The 23,891-nt window shown below is 38.8% G+C and overlaps 1 protein-coding gene and 1 long non-coding RNA gene across 3 annotated transcripts in view; both read left to right on the forward strand.

The window, feature by feature from the left end:
• Positions 1-292: 292 nt before the first annotated feature.
• LOC115056796 (uncharacterized) lies at positions 293-3,398 on the forward strand. 2 transcript variants are annotated; one of them, XR_003841822.1, is made up of 7 exons: positions 296-662; positions 1,598-1,669; positions 1,769-1,869; positions 2,174-2,268; positions 2,352-2,466; positions 2,553-2,702; positions 3,026-3,398. It is a non-coding gene; the product is annotated as an uncharacterized LOC115056796 (long non-coding RNA). The 2 variants fall into 2 exon arrangements; XR_003841821.1 differs by having other exon boundaries at positions 293-662; positions 1,598-1,869.
• A 2,110-nt stretch (positions 3,399-5,508) lies between these two features.
• Positions 5,509-23,891, forward strand: part of banp (BTG3 associated nuclear protein) — a 33,460-nt gene continuing 15,077 nt past the window's right edge. The window contains exons 1-11 of the mRNA XM_029523519.1: positions 5,509-5,658; positions 8,029-8,107; positions 8,445-8,554; positions 8,660-8,859; positions 8,947-9,036; positions 9,323-9,495; positions 10,508-10,747; positions 13,189-13,347; positions 16,580-16,701; positions 17,679-17,750; positions 20,742-20,786. Of these exons, the coding sequence (XP_029379379.1) occupies positions 8,038-8,107; positions 8,445-8,554; positions 8,660-8,859; positions 8,947-9,036; positions 9,323-9,495; positions 10,508-10,747; positions 13,189-13,347; positions 16,580-16,701; positions 17,679-17,750; positions 20,742-20,786 (1,281 nt within the window). The 5' untranslated portion in view covers positions 5,509-5,658; positions 8,029-8,037. The remainder of the gene's footprint in view (positions 5,659-8,028; positions 8,108-8,444; positions 8,555-8,659; positions 8,860-8,946; positions 9,037-9,322; positions 9,496-10,507; positions 10,748-13,188; positions 13,348-16,579; positions 16,702-17,678; positions 17,751-20,741; positions 20,787-23,891) is intronic.

Below are 23,891 nucleotides of genomic sequence, written 5' to 3' on the forward strand. Positions count from 1 at the left end.
AGTAAGTGAGTCAGGTGTAATAACATAGGTGACCAGCAAAGGGAGCTATGTATTAGGGAGTGTGGTGCGTTTAGTAAAACAGGAACATGATGAAGAAGTAACTAGAGGATAATAAAGTTCGAGCGCAAGCTCATGTTCACAAGAAGATGTTTCTTCATTTAATGATGAACAACACAGTCACGTCTCTAATTCTGATTTCAGGGTGATGTGAAGACAGGGACTCTGATCGATGAATATGGGAACAAAGAAAATAGAAATAGATGTACATAAATACAGACACGTCCTTTCCTATAAACTATATAAACTAGTTCGGGTCTCTGGTGTAGATTTTTGTCATTGATTGATTACTATGGATTTTCTTCTGATTTAGACCATTATTATTATTGTTATTATTATAAAGAGCAGTATCAATATTCGCCGTCGTTTTTGCAATATTTAACACATTTATAACTGAGGTTATTTGCATCCAAACTGGGGATTAAATGTAGAAACGGATATGAAGCGTTGTGTGTTTTCCGCCCGGACCGCTTTAGGACTCTGCGCCGTCCGTCTCCGTTAGTCTTCCGTCTCAAAATGGCGGAGTGTTTGAACATTGCTCGAAGAGCTTTGGGACAGCTAGGAGGTCACGGCGGAGTCCGAGGGTTCCTCCTGCAGTTATTCTGGTCAGTTCAACAAAGTGCGTTTGTTTGTTCGTTTTGTGCCAAAAAATAAAAAATAGTCTAAATGAAAATTTTGACATGACGAGAGAGAGAGAGAGAGAGAGAGCGCTAACTTAGTATGTTGATGCTAATCCAGCTACAAACACTATTCAGATCTCTATGAGGTTATAATTTAAAGATGTAAACAATTATTACTATGTTTGAACACTTTCGCGGCAACGTTTAACCAAACTCCATTCAAAATTCCTTAAATTTAAATCTGACGATGACTTTTATAAATGTAACACGTTTAGGATGAAGATCGAAGTGAAACAAAGAGGTTTTGGACTCAGGAAGGAATTCGGCTCACAAATGAGCCGTCAGTGACACAAAACTGCCTCACCGGGAGTGAGTCAAAGTTAACCTGTAAATAAACAAATGTGGTCACGTCTCTAATTCTGGTTTCAGGGTGATGTGAAGACAGGGACTCTGATCGGTGTCGATAAATATGGGAACAAATACTACGAAGACAAGAAGCACTCCTTCTTTGGTGAGTTGTTTGTTTTTGTTTTTGTTTTTTACACTAACAATGAGATTTTCAAGGCCGTGCTCTCGCGAGACATTAACGTTGTGTTTAGTCCAATAGGACCCCCCACTGACTTGCTTCCAGAGTCCAAAACTTTCTTATTAGATTTCAATCTTCATCCCAAACGGGTTGAATTTAGTTATAAAAAAAATCACCGTCAACTTTAAACTTAAGGAATTTGTTTGGAGTTTGGTGAACCGCGGCCAAATAAAGTGTTGAAACATAGTAAATGTTTACAGCTTTAAATTATAACCCGTGAATTATCATCAACATGCTAAATTAGCAGGCAAAACGTTTCTGTATCTTGTCTACTTTAATCTGTCGGTGCGGTGTAAATCTCCCTCCACCTTGACTCTTCTCTCTCTGCCATCAGGCTGAGGGTGTTGTTGACATGCTCCCATCTGGATCCCAGACCTGAGGGCCCCCATGTGCATGATCTGCACCTGTGAGTTCACACTTACTTGGAAAGGTCTCTGACCTCAACTCCTGCACAGTATGAGATATCACATGTTTCATCCTCCTCTGACTCACGTGTGTGTGGCAGGGAGTCTATAAAGCATGATCTGCTAATAAGTACTACCTGGAGTACTTGAAGAACCAGCCAGCACGTGTGTGATCATTGTTTTGCCAAGCTCCAGGAGAACGGTAAGTAAACAGGGAATTTAGTCCCGCAGAATCCAACTTAAGTCAAGTATTGATCCTGAAGTCTGATTTATCTAATGCCTCTGTACCATTAAGCTCCATCATTTGGAACTATATTTCCCAAATGTATTTTTCGCTGTAATGTGGAATATTAGCTTTATAATACAGTGACCAGGTGTAAGCTGTGCTGATGTTGTGTATGTTCATATTCCATTTATTACACACTAATCTTATCATAAAGATTTTTTGAATCCTCAGCAGCAGTTATTGGGCTCCGATGGATTCTGATGGATTTCCTTTCTGTTAGGTGACCGATGTGCCTCAACGTTGATCTCTCCTATTAAATCTGGAGCTTTCTCCTTCACTAAAACACAGAAAGAGATTCCTGCTGCACTAAAAAAGGTGAGAATAGTAATGTTTGTTTTGTTTTCTTCTGTTCATGCTGATGTAGCAATGATGTTTGGAGATTTGTACTGATTTTCCAGGTTTCTGCCAGCACAGAACTTTTCTGTGAGCGGCCACTTAAACAGGTCGAAGGGCAACAAGAAGCAGTGGTTTGTCATCAAGAATAAAGTCCTGTACACCTTTGCTGGCAGCAAGGTACTGATGATGTTTAATTTGCTGTCTATCTAAAGTCTTAATGGCTTTTCTGCCTTTTTTGGTTGACCATTTACTTCTCCCTGAAGGATGTCGCGGCATTGGAGAGCCAGCTGCTGCTGGGTTTTTTTCCTGAGGAAGGAGAACAACAGACCGGCTCAGACGCTGCAGTTCACACTGTACCACAAAGAGAAGCTGTTTTACATCTTTAAAGCTGACGACATCATCACCACACAGAGGTATGTGACCTCTCGTTGATCCTAAAGGTTTTAGTCTGAGTTGAATCACCCTGGTAACAGCTGATACATTTTAATAATACATTACAACAGAGGTTGAACTGCTCCTTTGACAGAAATGCAACAAAAAAGAAGCTTAGTGTCTGTTACAGTGCAGCCAAATATACTCACTCAGTTTTCAAACCCTCCTTCACTAACAATGAAAAACAGCAAAATGGAGAGATTGTTGATAATATGTGTCTGCTGAGAATAAAAAATGGTACATTTAGATCATGTTATGGTTGTGTCACATTGTTTCAGCGCGTTTTTTGTCTTTGTGTCTGTAGATGGATTGAGGCATTTCAAGATGCAATGATCCTGGAACAGTAATCACCTATTTATCAGTGAAGTCACATAACAGCCCTGAAGCTAGTTGAAAGACAACTTAAGACCCTTCATCGATCTCAGGTCAGGGGTCACCAGCTCAGGAAGGACTCTGGATGGACTGTTGACTTTGAAGAGAAACACACTGCAGATCAACAGGCCAAAGAACTGGATTCCGTCTCTCTAAACATGTTTTATTGTGCCTTATGTATGTGTGTTAACCTTTCTCCTTTTTCTCCATGCCTTTTTCCCCGCGCTCACTCTCTCTCAAACTCCCTGGAACAACAACCAGTTTTTGCTTCTGTTTGCTTTTTTGAATAAATGTCATCTGTTTGCATTTAACCTTGTGTTGGGCTCCTCCTTATGTTGTGACTGAGCTGGTTGTAGCACATGATTCTTAGCATCGTCTGCTGAGGTCAGAGCTGATGGTGAGCTACAGCTGTTGGTCAGGTCCAGAAGTGTGTGTGTGAAAATGAGAGTTTTCAGGGCTATTTAAAGCCCTCGGAAATTCTAGAAAGTCAGAAGTCTTGGGATGAAACAGATGAAGGAGTCACTTAAGCGTCACACAAAATATAAAAAGCTGTCAGCCATCATTCAAGCACGTTGATATCAGCTACCCACAGTTTAAAAAACACACACATCAAAAATATTCAAAACAAGAGGATGTTTGATCTGAATCATGGATCCAAAGTACCGCTGATGTCCGTTTGTGTAACAAGGTGGGATTTTACTGTGAAAATCAGGCCTTAAGAGATTTTACTTGTATTTTTAGGTTTAAAACACCAAATATTCAAATCATGGGATTTAAAAAAAAAAACATCCTGGAGAAAACTGGAAATATGAATAATGAAAATGTTTTTTCATGCATTTAAAATGTAGTTTTGCCAACTTCTAAATAGTTTATGTGGGCAAAACTACGTATATGAACATAAAAGAACAACCTTGACTTGTTGTTTTTATATATATCAGCCAAGACTTAATATTTATTAAAATAGGAAGATTTATTGTTTGAAAAGCACACGCTGCCACTTATTTTGGGAATCAGGGTTTGTTAGGAAATGTTTTTCTATCAAAAACATTACTTTTTTAAGTTTAAAGCAAACTGCTTAAAGAAAATTGAGCTTTTTATGAGCAAATTCAGTGTAAAGTGTAACAAGAACTGTATCTCTAAAGAAATGCTGAAAATAACAAGAGGAAACAACAACTATATAAAACGCTTCCTTTGGCCAATAAAAAAACTAAACAAAAGAAAAAAAAACAGCAAAACAGAATGAGGATTCTTGCATTCCTTAAATCATCCTTCACCAACTTGGTTTGTTCTGACATGATTTAAAAGGAAAATCCATCAATTGGACAAGTGTTGACATATACATTGCATTATTCAAGAAAATAAAATAGTGCCTGCACACTTCCTTCCATTTGTAGAAGTATAATTACTTCACTGTAACCATTCAAACCTTACAGACCCCGAGTAAGATTCAAATATTCCATCAATTTAGTATTCCATTTTTCTTCAAGCAATACTTAGAAGATAAATCACAATGTTGTAATGCTAGATTGTGCATTTTAAGGGGAATCCTGAACAGTTTGGTCAATGCTTATGAAGATGTAGGACTGGTGTAGCAGACTTTAAAGATGGACTATGGTGTAGCCCTGAACAATTTATATATTTAAGGTAGGAGAAACATTTACGCTCTGCTTGTTTGGAGTGTCACCATTCAATCAGACTCAGGCCAAATTTCTTTAAACGCCCAGGCCACCGGTGTATGAATGTTAGAGCTGAATTGGACCTCTCTGCTCAGTTATTCACTGGCCTTGACGAAAACATATTTAGTCTTAACCAGTGGCCAGTATCACAACTGATAATCTTGATAATCCAGCAAGTAATGGTGGTGGGGGGCGGGGGGTAAATAAAAGAAGACATAATTAATAATAGTATAATAAATATGTTGCAATGGCCCACGAAAAATAAAAAAGTTCTACCCTTTTCTGTACCTTGATTTCTCATTCTCTGTCACCTTTTTCATTTATTGTATTTTTTATTCAGCAGAATAAGACGTAACTCTAAGTATGAATATATACAACACTAACCTTTATATTCAGATTATTCCTCATCTTCACCATTACGCGGACTTACTTCGTATTTGCCAGCATACACAATCAAACCGCGTTATGAGTGAGAGGGGCTCGATCCCTGCGCGGACTTCACCCAACCTTGAGTTGAAATGAGCTCGGATCAGAGGAGCAGAGGTTCCCCTTTGTTTGTCCCCCGTTTTCCTGTAGGTCGACCAGAAGAAACGTCCCCTTAAGTCCCACCACCTGCCGTGTAGTCGTCCTAGCGGGCAGGCTGGACTCTCTAAATGGCTCAATTTTCGGGTTATAAATAGCTGATGCTTTTGGAGGAGTGTGCTGATGAATCACTTGTTCTGGACGCATTGAGAGTTGGCTCCGAGCTGCTGCTGTCCGCTGAACGGTGACTGAATGAGCGGGGACGGATCCACGTGAGCGGCACGCGGAGGAGGAGGCTCATCTCTCGCGAGGAACAGCGCCGTTATCGAAATCTCTACAAACAACACGAGAATTCATCATTCACACGGTAATATAACCCAATCTTACACGGTACATGTGTTGTGTGCCAGCACCGGGAGGCAGAAGCTGAAGCAAAATCGGATTTTATCGTCCTTTCTTCAAAAATGTTTACGATTTTTGCATTGCATTTCCACGGCCTTTAGGCCCCACTAGCATGCTAATCACCACGCTAGCTTAAACAGCGACTCCTTACCCCTGACTTTAGCTTTAATGTTAGCACCATATCAACACTAGCTCATCTGTCTCTGCCTAGGCTAGCTAGCTGATAGAAAATGGAACAGGTTTTCCCCTCGTATTCACTAATAACAACTTAAACTGGGATACATCACTTCAAGATTCATTAATATGCAAATTGGGTTCTTTTTTTGTTTGGTTTTACCAATACATTTGTGAGTCCTCCGCCCAGTTAGCTAGTTAGCCTAGCGTTCGCATCGGAGTGCCTGTCAAAACAAAGTTAGCGACTTAGCTAACGACTCATCCAGCTTCATGCGATTTTTACATGGCCATCCACGGAACTCTTCCCCTCATACTACCAGTGCTGAGACAATAAATATCCCCATTTCATAAATAAAATGCTGACTTGTCCCATTACAAAGTAAGTTATCACCGTCATGGCACATTTCTCGCCGTTCTCACCAAATTGCCCAGTCGGATATTCTGTCTGTTAATATACGGATAGATGAATTAATCCAAGGAGAGGCCGATGAAGACACAATTACTGTCATTGTAGCCTCGTTAGGAATGCATCCTTACAGTTATGACATAAATGTTGTCCAGAAACGTTATGTCAAAGTAATCCCATTAGGAAATGTGATTCCCTAATTCTGTCACTTAACTGTTCTGCTAGTTAACCCAGGTTACTGTGACCCTTTGTGTATGTTCACCTAAACGTACATTTCTTGCCTAATCCCGTGATAGCATTGTCAGACACAGAGAGGACATGAACAAAGTGTATCATGGACAAAGAAACCCCAAGATAGTTATGTCTCAGCAAGACAGATTGTTCAAACCCTTTTCAAGAAACACTATAAACTGTATGCTTTAAGGGCTCTAGGCTCTCTCACTGACTGACTGTTCATAGGGTCGTATGCGTGTGAGTCCATGCTATTAATGCTATTAAACTCAAAAAAAGACAGCTGAAGTGTGCAGACTCTTTTTCCAAGGTCTTTGTCAACTTTTTGCCACCACGAAGGGACTCCATCTGTGAGTGGATTTTTGGGATTCTGGACGGAAGGTGATAGGTGATAGTTTCATTTTCAGGGAAAATGGTGTGTTGGGAAGTGACAAGCTCGAGTTAGGCCAGGGACCAGGTATGACACCTGATTATTCCAACCGTTAAAGGTGGCAAAAAAGGTGGGTAGAGACTGTCTGGGACAAAAGGAGAAATCTGTTTTCGTTTACTTTAATTTTGTCCCAATTTTTTAAGGTACACATTCTCTGCCAATTTGAAAAAAGAAAGAAAGAAAAGTTCTTTATCAATAAAATAAAAATCATTAGATAAGAGTACATTAATTAATATTTTGTAACTGCTGAAACACCTGAGACTGATAAACAAGGGGTCTGGAAGAAGCAAGAGTTCCGCTTAAGAAATTAAGGCTGACTACAGCACTCCCAATGTGAAATTAATTTCTGTTAATTATGGAAGAGAGCGCGTAACCCAGTTAGATCTTTGGGTCAAGGAGTGTATGTTCCTGAGAACAGGCAGTCTGAGCATCAAGCAACTGGAGGTTCCGGAGGCAAGACTGATATATTTAGAGAAAAAGGGTGTTAGTAGACAAAACATATGGTTTTCATTGTCATACTTGTTTGCATAATCTGTCTTGCTGTGACATAACTATCTTGGGGTTTCTTTGTCCATGGTACACTTTGTTCATGTCCTCTGTGTCTGACAATGCTATCATGGGATTTAGGCAAGCAATTTATGTGAATATATGATAAAAGGTTACAGTAACATGGGTTAACTAGCAGAACAGTCAAGTGTTTTCCATCACGTTCCTGTATTAATTAGGATCATAAAGAAAAAAAACAACAACAAACGATAACTATTTGGATACTGTTTTTTTTCTTTCTGGCGCTTAAATTTAATTTTCACATTGATGCTCTCAGGGAAATTATGTTCAATGAAACACACACTTTAAGTTTATTGATAAACAACACAGAAATGAATAATATCTTTCTATTTTATTGGTAGATATCCATATAAATATCTTAGAATAAAGAAAGTAATTGCATTATCAGAAGCAAATGTAACTATGTCAAAAATCTCTTGGAGTCCAATTTTAAGTACAACAGTCAATAAAAGACACAACAGTAAGTTGTGCCCTCTAGTAGCATGTCTGTGAAGAAATATGTTTACTGTCTCGCTTTTTTATTTCAGCTGTGAATAATGTCTGAACAAGAGTTGGATGACATTGTGCAGATAACAGTGGAGGACTTTAATCAGAATGACCGTACAGGTAGGTGTCTTACATAGCAATATGTACACATATTAGTTTTGTTTATACTACATGGTGAATTGCTGGATACCAGAAGTCTCTTCTACTTCTTACCAGATATTGATCCCATTTAGGCAAGTGCAGCACAATTAATCATGGACACATATTCAATAACCGTGACTGTTATGTATAATAAACTCTATAATGGGCTGATCTCAACTCATACTTCGTACCCTTGCTTTGGATTGGGGCAAGCACTTGGTTTTTATCCGGACATTCCATAGTGAAGCAAATTTTAAAATTAAATAGGCTGTCATACTTTTATTTTGAGGCTGCATTTGTATATGATACATGTCAGATATGCTGGACAGTCATGAGGAGGATGAAGAAAGACCGCATAAGAAAAAGAGGAAATTCAGCAGCAGTCAAGAGAACAACAGCAACAATCAAGACATACATTTTATTAAGGTACCAATTTTGTACTGTGTAAAGCATGTACATGTACATTACAACTATGGGCTGTAAATAAAACTACAGTTAAAAATTACACATAAAAATTCCTTGTCTTCCAAGAACCTTTTGGTTTCATTCACCACATCAATTAGCCAGCGGCTGGAAGGAATTGAGTCAAAGTTACAGGCTCTTGATGCCACATGCAAAGCCCTTGGACGCAAACTGGACAGCATGGTGCCCTGTGCCAAGAGTCCTATCCAGGTTCCTATGGTTGCAGGATCACCTCAGGGGGCCACTCAAACTTGGAACAAAGTGCGATGGTAAGTTGCACATTTTAGCCACAGCAACATCAAACATTGTTTCCATTCAGTGGTATTATGAATTAAGATTCTTAATTTTTCTCTTAGTGTTGTGCCACAAACAAATGTGATAGTAAGCAGTGAACACCCAAAGTGCTCTAGCCAAGAGGACACTCCTTTGGAAAACCTGCTCAGCAAGTGAGTACCTCACATTGATGATTGGGACCAAATAAGTATGTTGACTTTAATGTTGACAGAGTATTTGTATGTTTGGGCATCTCTTCAGCACCACATTGATTGAAATATGGTCTGTTGTGACATATTTTGGCAGCTCTAGCAATTTAGCTTTTGCAAATTAAACAATGACCCTTTTCCACAGTTTTTAGTCCATCCAAAACAGGAATCTGACTTGTTCATGTAAGATAGTCACTCATATTTTCATATATGTTTATCTTGTTTATTCTACTTTTCTCCTCCATTTCAGCACTGTGACCAGGCGAAGACAAAACACAATCTTGGTAAAGGTGCCAGGCCCTGAGGAGAGTCAGGAGGAACAGGAGAGTGGCTCAGAGGCCAGTGACTCTGTTTCTAATGGTGGCCATTCCAGCAATGCTCAAAATGGGCAAAATGTCACTCTCATCACACTCAATTCAGAAGGTATATCTATACTATGTGCAATATTCAGTATGTATGTGTTCTTGATCTTGTTCTCGTTTAGTCTGTACTTGTATTTGTTTAATGATCACTCACTCTGTTCCTCCAATGATTATATGCATCACTACAAGTATAATTTTCAGGTTTATTCACTCCAAAGCTACTTCAACAACATCCGTCCATGTCACCATTAACAAAACAGAGGGCTAGGGGTTAGGGTTACCGACCCCTTCAATCCACAAAGTTTGGATATATTACTGCTGTTATTATCTCACATTTAACTGTTTATAACTACTAAATAGCAGCTTTTAATTGGCTGCTTATTCAATGTGGTGCTCTTAGATTGTCTCCATATTAAATGGGGTTCTTTCTCAGAATGATCTGTTTGGTCATTCATGTTTTAAGTTGCTTTACTTAGTGGTTCTGGCTGGAGTCTTGTTCAATTGTAATTTTGCAAACCTCATAAAAGTCCAAATTTTTGTTGGATTCTTGGTGATTTTTTTTTTTTTTTGTTAACTTCAGTGGATTTGGAAAGTTCTGGTAATCCTCAAAGGGGAACTATGGTTAATTTATTTTCAGTGGTGGGTTATAAACGAGAAATAATGCTAGTCAGCATTAGCTAGATAGTACCATGTGTTCTTCAAAAGAGTGTGTGTCATGTCTTTGTGACTTTGTTTATATGGTGGGCTTAACAGTTAACATATGAGTTTAAGCCAAACCCCATATCCAGCATTTTAGTATCTTGAATAACAGCAAATGTTTTCCCATGTAGTTTGCCTTTACTGCCACATGGGTGTGCTGTTGTATAACGTGCGTCTTCGCGACCCCGCACCAGCTTTGTTTTGAATTAGCATTGGTTCATATATGTCCTGTAAATTAGTGCATTTTATGGTCTGATTAGATATAATTTTTCTTCAGTGAAGAAAAGTAGGTTGAATGTACATAACAGATTACAGTTGTGGTGAAAGTGAGCTGTGTAGCTTTGTTTAAAGAAATAGTTTCTGCTCCTTTTCAGATGATTATCCAGAGGGTACCTGGTTAGGTGACGAGAACAACCCAGAGATGAGAGTTCGTTGCCCAGTTTCTCCAGCTGACATGCTTCATATCAGCACAAACTGTCGCACCGCAGAGAAAATGGCACTGACGCTTTTGGACTACCTGTTCCATCGAGAGGTCCAGGCCATGTCAAATCTATCTGGGCAGGGTAAACATGGCAAGAAGCAGCTCGACCCATTAATGATCTATGGCATTCGCTGTGAGTCCTGATATCATAACTGTCTATTATTGATCAATATATGTAATTCACACCACCTGTGATTCTACCCAGTGGTAAACATAACTGGATTACATGCCTATTTTTAAAATGCAATATTTTGTGTGCCAGCAACCAATACTGACAGATCCTCCAGAACCTCATAGGTAGCGCCAGTAAGAAAGAGGTCCTTAAAAGTATGCAGAGGAGCTATCTTTTTGTGATCTTACCCCTTGGGTCCTTGTCAAGATAGCTGTTTTAAGTTGCCAGTTTGTGATGACAGCTGGCAAAACCACCCATAATAAAAGCCAAGCCTGTGTCTAGTAAGTGATGTGCATCTCATGATTCTTACATAATTTATGCAGAATTAAAATTATATTAATAGCTTTCACCCACTGGAGTGAAAACCCTTGCCCTTTATAGCAATAAATGAACTCTCTGGGACCTTCCAACATTTCTTCCCTGTTCCATTACTGCACTTCACTGAATAGAACACAGAAATAGACTGCAGTCTATATTCCCAAGGCGGGGTACAACAACATGCATTTATGATATGCAACACATTTTATAGCATAAGAGACTCTACTCAGACAGCGTGAAAGTTTAAATCAAATCAAATCAGATTTATTTGTATAGCGCCAAATTATAACAAAGTTACATCAAGGCACTTTACATATAGAGCAGGTCTAGACCAAACTCTTTATAAAATTATTTAAAGAGACCCAACAGATCCCCCGATGAGCAAGCACTTGGCGACAGTGGCAAGGAAAAACTTCCTTTTAAGAGGCAGATACCTCGGGCAAAACCAGGCTCAGGGGGGGGCAGCCATCTGCCTCGGCCAGTTGGGTCGAGAGTGGGAGAGAGAGAGACATTTTACAGTGTATTTACAGTGAATGTCTACCCCTATATTGTTATTTGTATTTTTATATAGGCTTTATTTTTTTATACTCTTTGCTCTACAGGGAGGGGGTTTTTTTTTTGTTTTTTTTTTGTTTTTTTAATTCCTCCCACTGTCCAAAGACATGCATGTGTAGGTTAACTGGTGACTCAAAATTGACCGTAGGTGTGAATGCACATGTGAGTAGTTGTGTGTTGGCCCTGTGATGGACTGGCGACCTGTCCAGGGTGTACCCCACCCCTCGCCCAATGTGAGCTGGGATTGGCTGAGGTACACTACCACCAAATAATCTTCAGGACAGTTCAGTCTCATCCTGAAAATAGCTCTTATTTCTTTGCATCTGTAATGCATTATTTATTACTTGTTAACATTTCAAAGTAATTCATTACATTATAATATTACTGTATTTGAAATTAATGAAAGGCATTACACGACTTTTGCATTACTTTTAAGTTACTCTCACCAAAATAACTGAAAATATGGATTTGGTATTGTAAATGTAGCTCATTATGCTCAATTAACTCATTACACATCCAGTGAAAAGTGATGTGTTATCTGATTGAGCTAGACTTAAGGCTAAAAACTGTATGATATAATAACAATATAATAGCCGGGAAGTGGACAGATCTTTAGGTTTCGCACACAAAGTGCATTAACTGCGTCCTTATTTCTGACAAACTGAAAGTAATGGACATATTCTCATCTTGTGATCATACTGTCCAACGCTGCATGTGCTGCTGCTGCACTCATCTCTTCTGCTCTGTATAGAAGATTAGAAGGGAAGTGAAACATTGCACGCGACTGCTGATCTCGCGGTGATTTTGGTGATTTTGCGTAGAAAAAAAACCCCCACCAATTCAATCCGGGTTAAAAGGCATTGTACCACGTGTTACTGACATTTGTACCTAGTAAAATATTATCAACTTTCTATTTATTTTTTTATTTTTTTATGCCTTACATGACCATGTTACAGCAAAAAGCAATTCATTACAGTAATTACTTTTGTAACGCCCAATGCTGGTAACCTGTAACCTGTGTAGTAATCTTCCAATTTCTGTGTTCTTTAAATACTACTGTAATGAATGTATTAGTTCTAGGAACACCATTATATTATACTGTATTGATGTACAGTTTGATGTGGAGATTAAAATTAAGCATATCAATAAGTCTACTACATACAATGACCGTCAACCTTAAACATTAATTATTAAACAACTCATCACTCAAGTGTGCAGCAGACACTGTCAGTGAGTGTGACACTGACAGTGGTCAAAGTAGGAAAGAAGGAGGGTGAGCTCTGAGACAAGACATTTTGTAGATTCTGGAAAATATTTGACTGACTGGCTGAGTTCATTGTCCACCTCAGTGGAAGTCAATCTTTGGGTTCCTCCAAAGTATAGTAAGCATGCATGCGTAAAATGCATGTAATTTAACATGCATAGCCTTAGGATGTGTCAGTTTTTAGATATGATTTTCGTGACTAAGCAGGGCAGTTGGATTAGTTATACAATATGTAATGACCTTTAACCTTTCCATGTCCCCTTAGGTCACTTGTTCCATAAATTTGGCATCACTGAGTCAGACTGGTACCGCATAAAACAAAGCATTGACTCAAAATGTCGCACAGCATGGAGACGCAAGCAGCGTGGCCAGAGTCTGGCTGTCAAGAGCTTTTCCAAACGCACACCTCGCAATTCAGTCACAGGTAAAGTACTGATTATTATCAAGGGGACTGTAAAGCATTTATTTTCTGTACTGCTATTGTGTAGGGGTGGGGGAAAGACAGATCTCTATACGTTCCTGTTATTATTGACCATGGCACAGGCTAACTAGGATATGGTGTTTGTGTCTTTTCGCTATCAAGAAATCACTGATGGGGACAAATGTATATGTTCCTAGTTAAACAAAGTGGATGTTTGATAGGAAATATGACAACTGTGTCAGTCTAAAACTAGCACAGACATTTGATGTAAGATAGTGACAGTATACAAATGACATTGGTCAAGAATGGTAAAAAAAAACAGCAGCAGGAAGAGAGAAAGAGAACATTGAACATGTAAATAAATTACACTTGGGTTTCAAATCCAACATTATCCTGCTTATATAAAGTTAATTTCCATAAGACCACACAATGTTAAGATGAGATAGTACTTTTTTTTTATCCCACGTATGGGAAACTTGTTGTGAAAGCAGCAACCACAGGTGTATGAAAATATGAGAAAGGAGTAGAAGTACCACAAAAAATATAAAAAAAAAACATAAAGTGGCTGTGATAATGATAAAATGACAGTCAAGTAGTGCAAAAAATAAATGAATGTAAATATAGTTAGCCCAGGGTGCAGGCCTGCACATTCCAAAGGACCTCAGTCTTCTCAGTAATTGGCTACAACTTTGGACCTTTTTGTATAGTGCGTCAGTGTTTAGTGGCCAATCCATTTTATTGTTGAGGTGAAAACCCAGGTATTAGCACCCCTCCACAATCTTTATGTCCACTGGCACAGTACGAAGTGGCTTCCTGCTGAAGGTGATTGCCACCTCCTTTGTTTTACTGGCATTAATGTGCAGGTGGTTCCGTTCACACCAGTCAACAAAGTTGGCGATGACCTCAATGTATTCCAGGTTGTTCCCCTGAGATACACGTCTAACAATGGCTGTATCATCAGAGAACTTCTGGAGATGGCAGCTGTCAGTGTTGTGTCTGAAGTCTGATGTGTACAGGGTGAAGAGGAAGGGCGATAGCACAGTCTCCAGTGGAGCCCCCCGTGCTGCAGACTAGCACCTCAGACACACAGTCACAAAGCCTCACATACTGTAGTTGGTGGTCCATGCAGCCAGGTTACAGCCCACTCCAGCTCTTTCTAGCTTCTCTGGAAGCTGAAAATGTTACATTTTGTCGAGGATAAGATTTAATTTAATTTGAGAAAATTCAGCTTAATATTGTTATCTTACTTGTGTTGCTTTGTTATCTGTTAACTATCACAACAAATACAAGGAATTATATAAGTACAGCATTTACTCGAAAAATTGGGTGATCGATTTGGAGCCTTTGCGTTTCTCTTGATGCTTTGGGAGTGAGCACATTTAAAATTTATCTCTGCAGTTTGAGTAAACAAATTTTTACCTTCCTCTATTCTCATAAGCTTTTATAAGCTGACAACATTGCTATATAGTTGGTTGTATATTGGTTGTTTTCTGATCAAACAAAATGCATAGGTGTTTGAATCAACTACAAACCCAAAATTGAATCATCTGTTTGTTTTCCTGATGCCACCACTCAATTTTGAGTTTCTGCTGGGCTCAGGGGAGCAGCATGTGACAGTTGACTCGCTGTTATGAAAATATAAAATTTTGTGCTGTTAACAAAATTATTTCAGGTGTCTACAACTTTGAATAATTAATTGTTGTGTTTAATCAATGTGAAAAGAATGAATCAAGTATTTGTTTTCCATAAACCTTATCTGTCATTATAAGCTACTTGACGTAAAGTTTACTATAGATCGCTCCAAATGAATCGCAATTTCTCTGACACCAAATCCATAGAGTCACTTTTCTCAATAATTAGTTATTTTGCACCAATAGGCACATTATTCTTTTTTTTTTTTTTTCCTTTCAGTTTCTGTTGTATTTCTTTTATGTGGGAAAATGTCCATGCAGCTCACCATTCAAGAACATAGTGAACTCATGCAGGTCCTATTTCATCAGCTATATGAAAGCTATTGCAAGACCTGAACCCAAATTGACTTGCAGTGTGTATTACTGCAGATGGTTGTAATCTGCACACAATGCTTGCTGTCCTTCCCTCCCTGTGAGCCATCGCCTCTCACCTCTGACCAGGGAAAAGTAAGACTACAGAGGAAACCCAAATATCCTGTGAGCACACATGAGGGATGGATTGTCAGACCCTGCCTTTTCTGGCCACACGCACCCCAGAGTGTACATGCACAAACATGCAAAAACACACCAAATAATCATTCCTTCCGTAATGGAATTACATGTTAATGGGTCGGAAAGAGTCAATTCTTCTGCTTTTAAAGCCATTATTCAACAGCGAACCAGTGAGTAGAGCTCAGACCAAAACTGTAGTTTCCTCAAGTCACTTGTGTCTTGCTTCCTTGTCTAGCAAACAAAAATTGCAAGGATTATTTCCATAATGCAGCATGTGGCTGTAATAATAATAGTTGGGAGACAGCCTTAGTTTTCAAAAAATGGATTACAAAACAGAACCTCTTAGGTAAATGTGTTATGTGCTGCATGTTTTCAGTAATTTACAGTACAATTTACTTTTTTTTTTTTTTTTTTTTTTAATGGTCCAAAAATGAGTCAGTCCTCCTTCCTTAGCAATGTCAGCTGCTGTGTGGTTTATCATCAGAACAGGTTTAAAATTCTTTCAGCCCTGTCTACCTAAAATGGTGTTTATTGTTGCACATTTTGATGTCTTACAAGAGATGGTGTCATTTTATTTATTTTGTGTTGTTGATCCCACTGTCACTGAGCTCTGTGCTGTCTTTGACTGCTGACATTGTGTCTGGATGTGTTTTGGGTGTTGTGCAGCTGTGGAGGGTGGTGCGACGCACTCCTGTGGGAGTTTCAGACTGCTGGTGTGATAGCGGGTGTTTAGACTGAGTTTGTGTTTGGCAGCAAGACCATGAGTGTATTTGGATGGCTAAATGGAGAGTCCATGTTGTGTATTTAGGCGTTGGATGAAGTATAAACATGCCATCATCCAACAGATGGCCTGGGAATTAGCCTTTTTTTTTTTCTCTTTTCATAAGAAGCTCTTTGCATGATTACGTGTGGTGTCTGTGTCTTAGAGACCTCGTCCTTATTTCGTCCTTAATCTTCCTTATTGTATGCTGAAATCAGTTGGACCATATTCCTGGCCTACTTCCATTGTATACAAGTGCACAACTGACTAAAGTTCTTGTCCTCCAAACCAGAGGGAGGCATCGCAGAAGACACAGCCCACATTGAGACTGCTACCCAGCAAACCTTGCACTACACACTGGCCAATCAACAGGTCCAGTTCCACCGTATTGGCGAAGATGGACAAGTTCAGGTGGTGAGTATCTGACCTTGTATCCCTTTGTCTTTCATAGGCAAACACATAAGAGTGTTTTCTGACAGTAAGCCTTTTTCCTCACTCTCGCAATATTTCTTCTGCATCTATCATCTAAACCTCCCCTTTTCTTATGTGTTATGCTGCCATCATATGCATGTTTCAAAGAGTAGGGATTGTGGTGCATGTGGAGTGTTCAAACCTCACCACTGTGGGAAATGCAGTATTTTGCAGAAATGTAGTACAGCTTATGTCAGTCAAGGAGTGGTCCCTGCTGGGGGAATAAATGACCCTTTACAGCCGCTATGGTCAACGGTTGTAATCAGGCCTGCTATTGTGTTATGTGTGGGCTGACAAAAAGGAAGTGACTTAACTTCTTATATCTAGGTTTTCTTGTGCGATGAACTTTAGTGAGGGACAAGAGTAAAATGGTCCACTGTGGCCTACTGAGGTTTTTAAAGCTGTCCCAACTCATCATGAATCAGTACTGTGTGTGTGAGTGTGGGTCAGACTCTGATCCTGCAATGTATGTGCTCCTCCAGGTGAGCCAATGGAGAACCTCTTCTTATGTCTGCTTGTGTATTCCAACAGTCATTGACAGATATACAGACAAGCTTTCAGGCAGTGGTTGACAGGTGGTTTTATTAATGAGGAAAATGCATTAGTTCATCTTGTCCTAGTGCTACAGTTCATGCCTGAGGTACAAAGTTCATGCTGCTTGTGCTTATCACAATCTTTTATCTTATAACATGCAGTTGTTAGAGAAGGAAGTTCTGTTTTTGTGCACCTTGGCTTATTGGTATTATTCAATGTCTCTGTTAATTAGTCGCACTGATACACTGATTGGGAGGTGCTGGTGATTAGTGACTGATGAGAAAAGAGAAAAAAAACAGTACTTAGATGGAAGGAAAATTATTATTGCAAACTTCTTAATTGATTGTTCATATTTGTTTTGTTTTGTTTTTTTTTTTTTGTCTCAGATTCCACAGGGTCAGTTGCACATTGCCCAGGTGCCACAAGGAGAGGAGGTGCAGATCACTCAGGACAGTGAGGCAAGTGTGTGTCTGCATGTGGAAGTGAAAGAGAGAAAAGAGAAAAACAAATGCATTTTCTAGAGTCATTCTTTCTTATGTAACATTTTTCAGTCATGCAGGAGACTTTGTCTCAAGCACAATATAATGGTGAACTCATGCTTGGGAAAGTGGTTTTCTGGAAGAGAATAAGTCTCATCTCCCTCAGAGTGAGAATGTCATCATGTTGTGTTGGAGGTCTGGTTTTTAATTTATTCTGCTCATCGGTTACAAATGACTTAACGGACTAATTGAAATTATTCGGAATATCTGCTTGTGCATAAATTCAAAGAGAGAAATAGTTTTGTACATATATAGGCCACACTTTATAACCCGCAGGTGTTGGAAATATGGGAGGAAATGGCATATGGCAGGAATTATCTTACACAGAAAGATTTCGCCTTTTCGCCAGATCGATCGATTTTAACTTGAAAGCTGCATCATATGCATTGCTTTGTGTTTTCTCCATGATAAGACTGATCTGAAGAATTTACTGTGGGTGCGTTTAATTTAATTCGAACAATTTCATCGGCCCACAGTGACCTGTTCGGTAATTTCATTGGTCTGATGTGACACTAAATGTATTGGTGGCATGAAGCTTGTTACCCGAAAAAACCATAACTTAGCCGCGTAGTTGTTTAAACCACAAGTGTGTGAAAAAAGTAGTGGCTCATAATCCGGAAATTATGGTAGTCTTGTTATGTTGACTGACAGTGGCAAAAAGTGTTGGAGGATTTGGCCTTTAAACAAAGGCATCTATTTGGCAGTATTCTTTATTGAAACACAATGTCAAAATGGAAACTTTTCACATTAATCAGCCATCCTGTATATTTTTCCTAATGATCATGTCAACATTCAGGCTTAAGACTTCCAGTGTTAAGTTAGGTAGGTGTTCTTATACCTTTGCAGATTGTGACTATGACAGCTTTATCAGGTAGAAAAGAAAAAAAAATTCTATAGAGGAGAAGGATCTCTGTTGGAGCATGTTCCTATATTTACCACCACAAAAAGCAAACAGGCTTAGTACAACAAATATTCTCTCTGATCTCTGCTCTATTTAAGTATCTACAGTAGCTCCTACATACAATAAACAACACAGTTGAAGTTGTTTTGATCCGTGTGTGTTTATTCATTTAACCCTTGATTTTAAGATCAACATACCCATGGGTGCTTAGAAGGCCCACATGCATTTACAATTGAAACAGTGCGGTTGCTGGGTTTTTTTCTGAGACTAGCAAAGACAAGAGTTTTGGGCTATGCTCAGCGAAAGAGACCCCCTGATATACAGGTACTGAGGTGATACATGTCTTTTCTTGGTCTAAAAAAAAAAAAAAAAAAAAAAAAACGTCCACTGCTGTCACAGGTTTACAAGTTTACCCAGTAGGTGAATTGATATACTGTCATTTGCATAGATTATCCAGACAAAGCATTGTGTCTTAGGACTACACTAGTCTCAGCTCTGTGGAAGAAGAATAAATAACTTTCAGCTTTACCCTTGTCCATTTCCTAATACATTTGTGTCCCATCGGTCAACCTCAAAAAGAAGGAATCAAGTGCTCAAAGCGCAATTTTTCCTTTCCTGTCAAATAAGAGAATTAGATTCAAACACTTAAATAGTCTTTTCTGATTTCCCAATGCTAACAGCTGTCCCAGTAACCAATACCTGTCACTTGTGAACTTTAGCAGATGTTCCATATATAGCGTCTTAGTGTTTATTTAACTCCCCACTTACGCATGAGACTATGGCTTCTTTCTTCATAATGGCCAGATGTGTCATGCCCCCCACCAAACATCTCTCCATGCACACACAGTGAAATCAGAATACAAATCCAAACCGCACAGGCTGCTTGAGAGGAATTTCTGCATCAGCATCACTGTTAATGGCTTTTCGAGTTGGAGAGAGATTTATTTCAAGGCGCCAGTCTGTGTACACAGCCACATACACGCACATGTAATAACATACTGTATATGATACATGCCCTATGACAGCTTGAATGTTATGCAAAAGCAATTGACACCTTGACCAAATGTTTTTCTCATTTCCTCCTCAGTTGTGCTAAAAGATGCTCAGAGGAAGAAATGCACAATTGTGTGAGAGAGACAGTGAACTGCAGGCAGAAAAGCTCTAAAGCTTTTCCTGCTCTTTGTGGCTGAGCCCAGATTTTTTTTTTCCCCTGCTCTCCATCCCATTCCATGATATTGTTTGTTTTTTGGAGTTCAAAGCTTAGCAACAAAATCCCACTTCTCCCAACTGCCACTCACAGGATATGTTTTCATTAGGAACTGGCCTCTTTCATCATTGACATTGAGGCTAGCGTGCTTGAAAAGGAAATGAGCCATTTGAGAGATTACATTGCTCTCTGACCATATGGCAGTGCAGACAGTGCTGCATATATACATGAAATACAATTAGCAAGCAAAAACAGCCTAGACTTGGGATTGGCTTAATATGACTTGTGAGATGCCCTCTCATGTGGTCTTGGCAACAACTCTGTGGGTGTTCAGTGATTTATTTATTTATTTTTTTAATATATATATGTAATTGCCATTGTGTAAAGATGAGACTTTGATGGGTTTGTGCCTGTGCAAATGTGTTGCTGTTTTTGTTTACAGAGGTTTTTGGGCAGCCAGAAATGACAGGAAAATTGACATCGACACATGGACACTGCATATGTCTTTTGTCTGATACGTCTTCATGGTTGACATGCTTTTGCAAAAATCCTGTATCCTGCAAAACAATTAAAATTGTTCTCAGATACTGCCATTGTTGTGCAGCACATTGTTAATCAGAATTCAGGTTAGAGCTTTGCCATGGCTTGAATCTCCTTGTGACAGTGTATGTCATGGTAATCAGGTTAAAGGGAATAGGATGACAAAGGGAAAGATGTATTATTGTACATTTGTCAGTTAAAAGGCAGCAAAATATGATTGACAGCGGGATGATGTCATGATTATGTCATTTCTCTATTTCAGGGTAATCTCCAGATCCATCAGGTCCATGTGGGTCAGGATGGACAGGTAAGATACATATTTCCAGTTAAATAAAAGTAACTGTGTAAACCTGCGATTAAATATACATCACATTTATATAATTTAATTCTTTGTGAAAATCTATTGCAAACAATAAGCTGGACAGCAGTGATGTGTGGTGTTCAACATCATTCAGCATCAACATATCTTCTAAAAATAATTAATGTTTCCTGTGATCAAATACCCTATGAACACACTCATCACTGAAATCTGCTTGGATGTAGAAAGACAGACATCAACCTTGTCTGTTTTATCTTAAACTCACTATGAAAACTCTGAAGCCACAAGATTAATAATGGCATATTAGTACAAGAAGCTAATTTTAAAAGGCTGTTTGTAACCCTAACAGTCATTTCCATGTGACTGAACACGAACATGTGTTTTCAATATTTGTCTTTCCATGGGATTACACCTGGCAGAAACTGAAAGTTTATTTTTGCCCTGCTGACTTCTGTGTATGGTGACATCACCATAATGCTCTGTACTGTCACTTTGAGTGGGGTCTCCCTAATTTAGGTGTGTTAAGAATATTGCTGAATACTTTTTAGCAGTTTATCTTTCAGATGAAAACATATCAGTACAAATGTTCATCCCTTTTTTATTTGAGAATGTCTAGCAATTGCCAGATTACTGAGTTGCAGTTTTTGGGGCTCACAGGCTCTATCGGTACATGGCTGGACTGTAGAGCGGTGCTAGCTAGGGGCCTGCGACTCTATCGCTAGGTAAGGGCAGTCAATCAAGCCACTCAGGTTTTGTAGCACTTCAGAAACTGCAGAGGTGATTCCAGTTCACTGAACCTCCCTAACCTTGAATTAACTTTCACTACATCTATCATTATTGCCAAATGTGGGATAAGAATAACATAAGACATAATGCTTACAAACAGCCAGAGAATTGGAAGGAAAGAGAGCAACAACAGCTAAACTAGAAAATTTGGATAGCATTTAAATAACAGAAACAGCAGCAACTGAAACATCATGCCTAATGCAGTTTAGCGATACAAGCTCTTTTAAGAAATAAAAAGATTTCTTTCTGCAGAAATGCTAGAAGACTTACATTTTCAACAGTTCAGTTTATATTTACATGTAATGCAGTAATGTTAACGTGGCACTCAGAAAAAGGCCTCACACTAAAATGGCACAATGACCAATTAAATATAATATAACCAGAATGATCTGTAAAAGTAGTTGTATGAAAGAGTTATTATAAAGTGAAGAGGGTGTAAACTAAAAATAAGGCACATGGAAAAATTATGATATGGTTAGTTGAATGTTTATCATTAGGCTTAAGTAAATCACTTTTTATGAGTTCCCGTGCCATATTTTTTTCAAAATTGTGAACAACACACAAACTATAAAACAGCAGTCCATTATTTTTTAAGTATAGTGAAGATGAAGCATTATCTAGAGATGCAGCACTGTCTGACTTCAGTGTTATGCAATTAACAGCCATGGTAATTTCTTTTTCCATACCGGGAGCTATAGTAATAATATACCAACATAACCAACCAACCACATACCAAAAAACACAAACTCACACAGACGGACACACACCCCTGCCCATACACTGAGATTTTCTTGGTGTCCTCCCAGAGTCAATGTCTATGTTCAGCCCTCTTCCATTTCCATCTTGAATGTTTTGGACCAAAGGCCTTTCCTGTTACTCTCTTCTTTCCTCTGAGATTCAACAAAGTTGTGATCAAAGCAGAGCTGCCCTGTGTACCATTTCAAGCCACATATGGATGCTGAAGACCAACACATAATTTCACATTCATGATTTCATTGTGTTTGTCTGGAAGTAAGGCTTTAAGGCAGGAAGTTCTTTCTCATGCTGCCCATATGGTGATTAAACTGTTTTGTGGCATTTTGTTACAACAGGTGTTTTTATGTAACAGCTAGAGTGTGGACAATACACACATTCACTATTGGAGTCATTACAAGGAAAATGTCATTTACTTTTTTTGTTAAAGGCAATCAATTCCACATGAGGGGAGAGCTCTCCCTTCTCCAAAGTAAGTTCCACTGGTATAACTTTTGCATTATGCCCTAAAACAGTTGGTGTACACATTATTGGCCTCATTAAACGTTTTAGGACTATAGTTGTGTTCAAAAACACAATATTCCTACATTAAACTCCTCATTTATTCAGATGAATCTGCTGCACACCCAGTCATGAAGCCTCATATTCAGTGTTCATTACTTTGTAACATGAATAATGTAATTCTGCTTGTAATTTAGCAGTTGACACCATACAGGATAAAATGCAAAAACTTTTTGAAGTTGTAAAATTATTTTATAAACCACTATAAAGTGTGTTGGCTTCTGAATGGCCTCAGAGCTCATCGAACTATTACTCAAATCAGCTGTAATGGATCACATTTCATCCTCTCACCAGTACCTCTAAACGGGATGCCTCACCCAACGCAGCCCCATGTGTTTAAAGAACCAGTAAGACCACATTAATACTGACTTCCAACATTTGTAGTAAAAACAGTCAGAAATAGTCTGCAGCCATAGATCCAGATTTTTTTGAGTTGCATTTGGCACTTTGCTGGCTTAGTCTTATCCACCTTTTTCATAATTCAGAAATATTTGGCAGGAACTAAAGGTAGATTTTGACAAAGGAAACTTTTCCATCGATGTTATGCCAATTGAGACTTATGAGCCTCAAGATTGTAACTCAAGTAACTACTTTTTTTGTTTTCAGAGAAAATTGATTCCTTACTGTGTTTCATTGCAGTAAATAGTAATGTGATGGCAGTGCTCTGTAACTTTGTAACGACCCTATTTATGGTGATATGTCAAAATCTGGGGTGAAGTGAAGGAATTAGAAGCCACCCACCAACTGGAACCAGCTTTCCGCTTCTCATTTCTTCATTTTACAGTCTGCTTAAGATCTTTATCATCTTAGGTTCAGGTTCAGTTGGTTTGCGTGCACATTTGTGATGTGTGAATCCATATGTTTTTTTATGAGCGTTTTCTTTTGTTGTTTGTATTTTTCATAGGCTGTTTGGTTCTGTGTGTGTTTTCAATTGATTGAGGTAGTCACCACACATCCTCATTCGCCTTCTCTCACAAACTTATAAACACACAT

Source organism: Echeneis naucrates, chromosome 16 (genome assembly GCF_900963305.1).
Source record: "Echeneis naucrates chromosome 16, fEcheNa1.1, whole genome shotgun sequence".
In the NCBI taxonomy this organism is placed as follows: Eukaryota; Metazoa; Chordata; class Actinopteri; order Carangiformes; family Echeneidae; genus Echeneis; species Echeneis naucrates.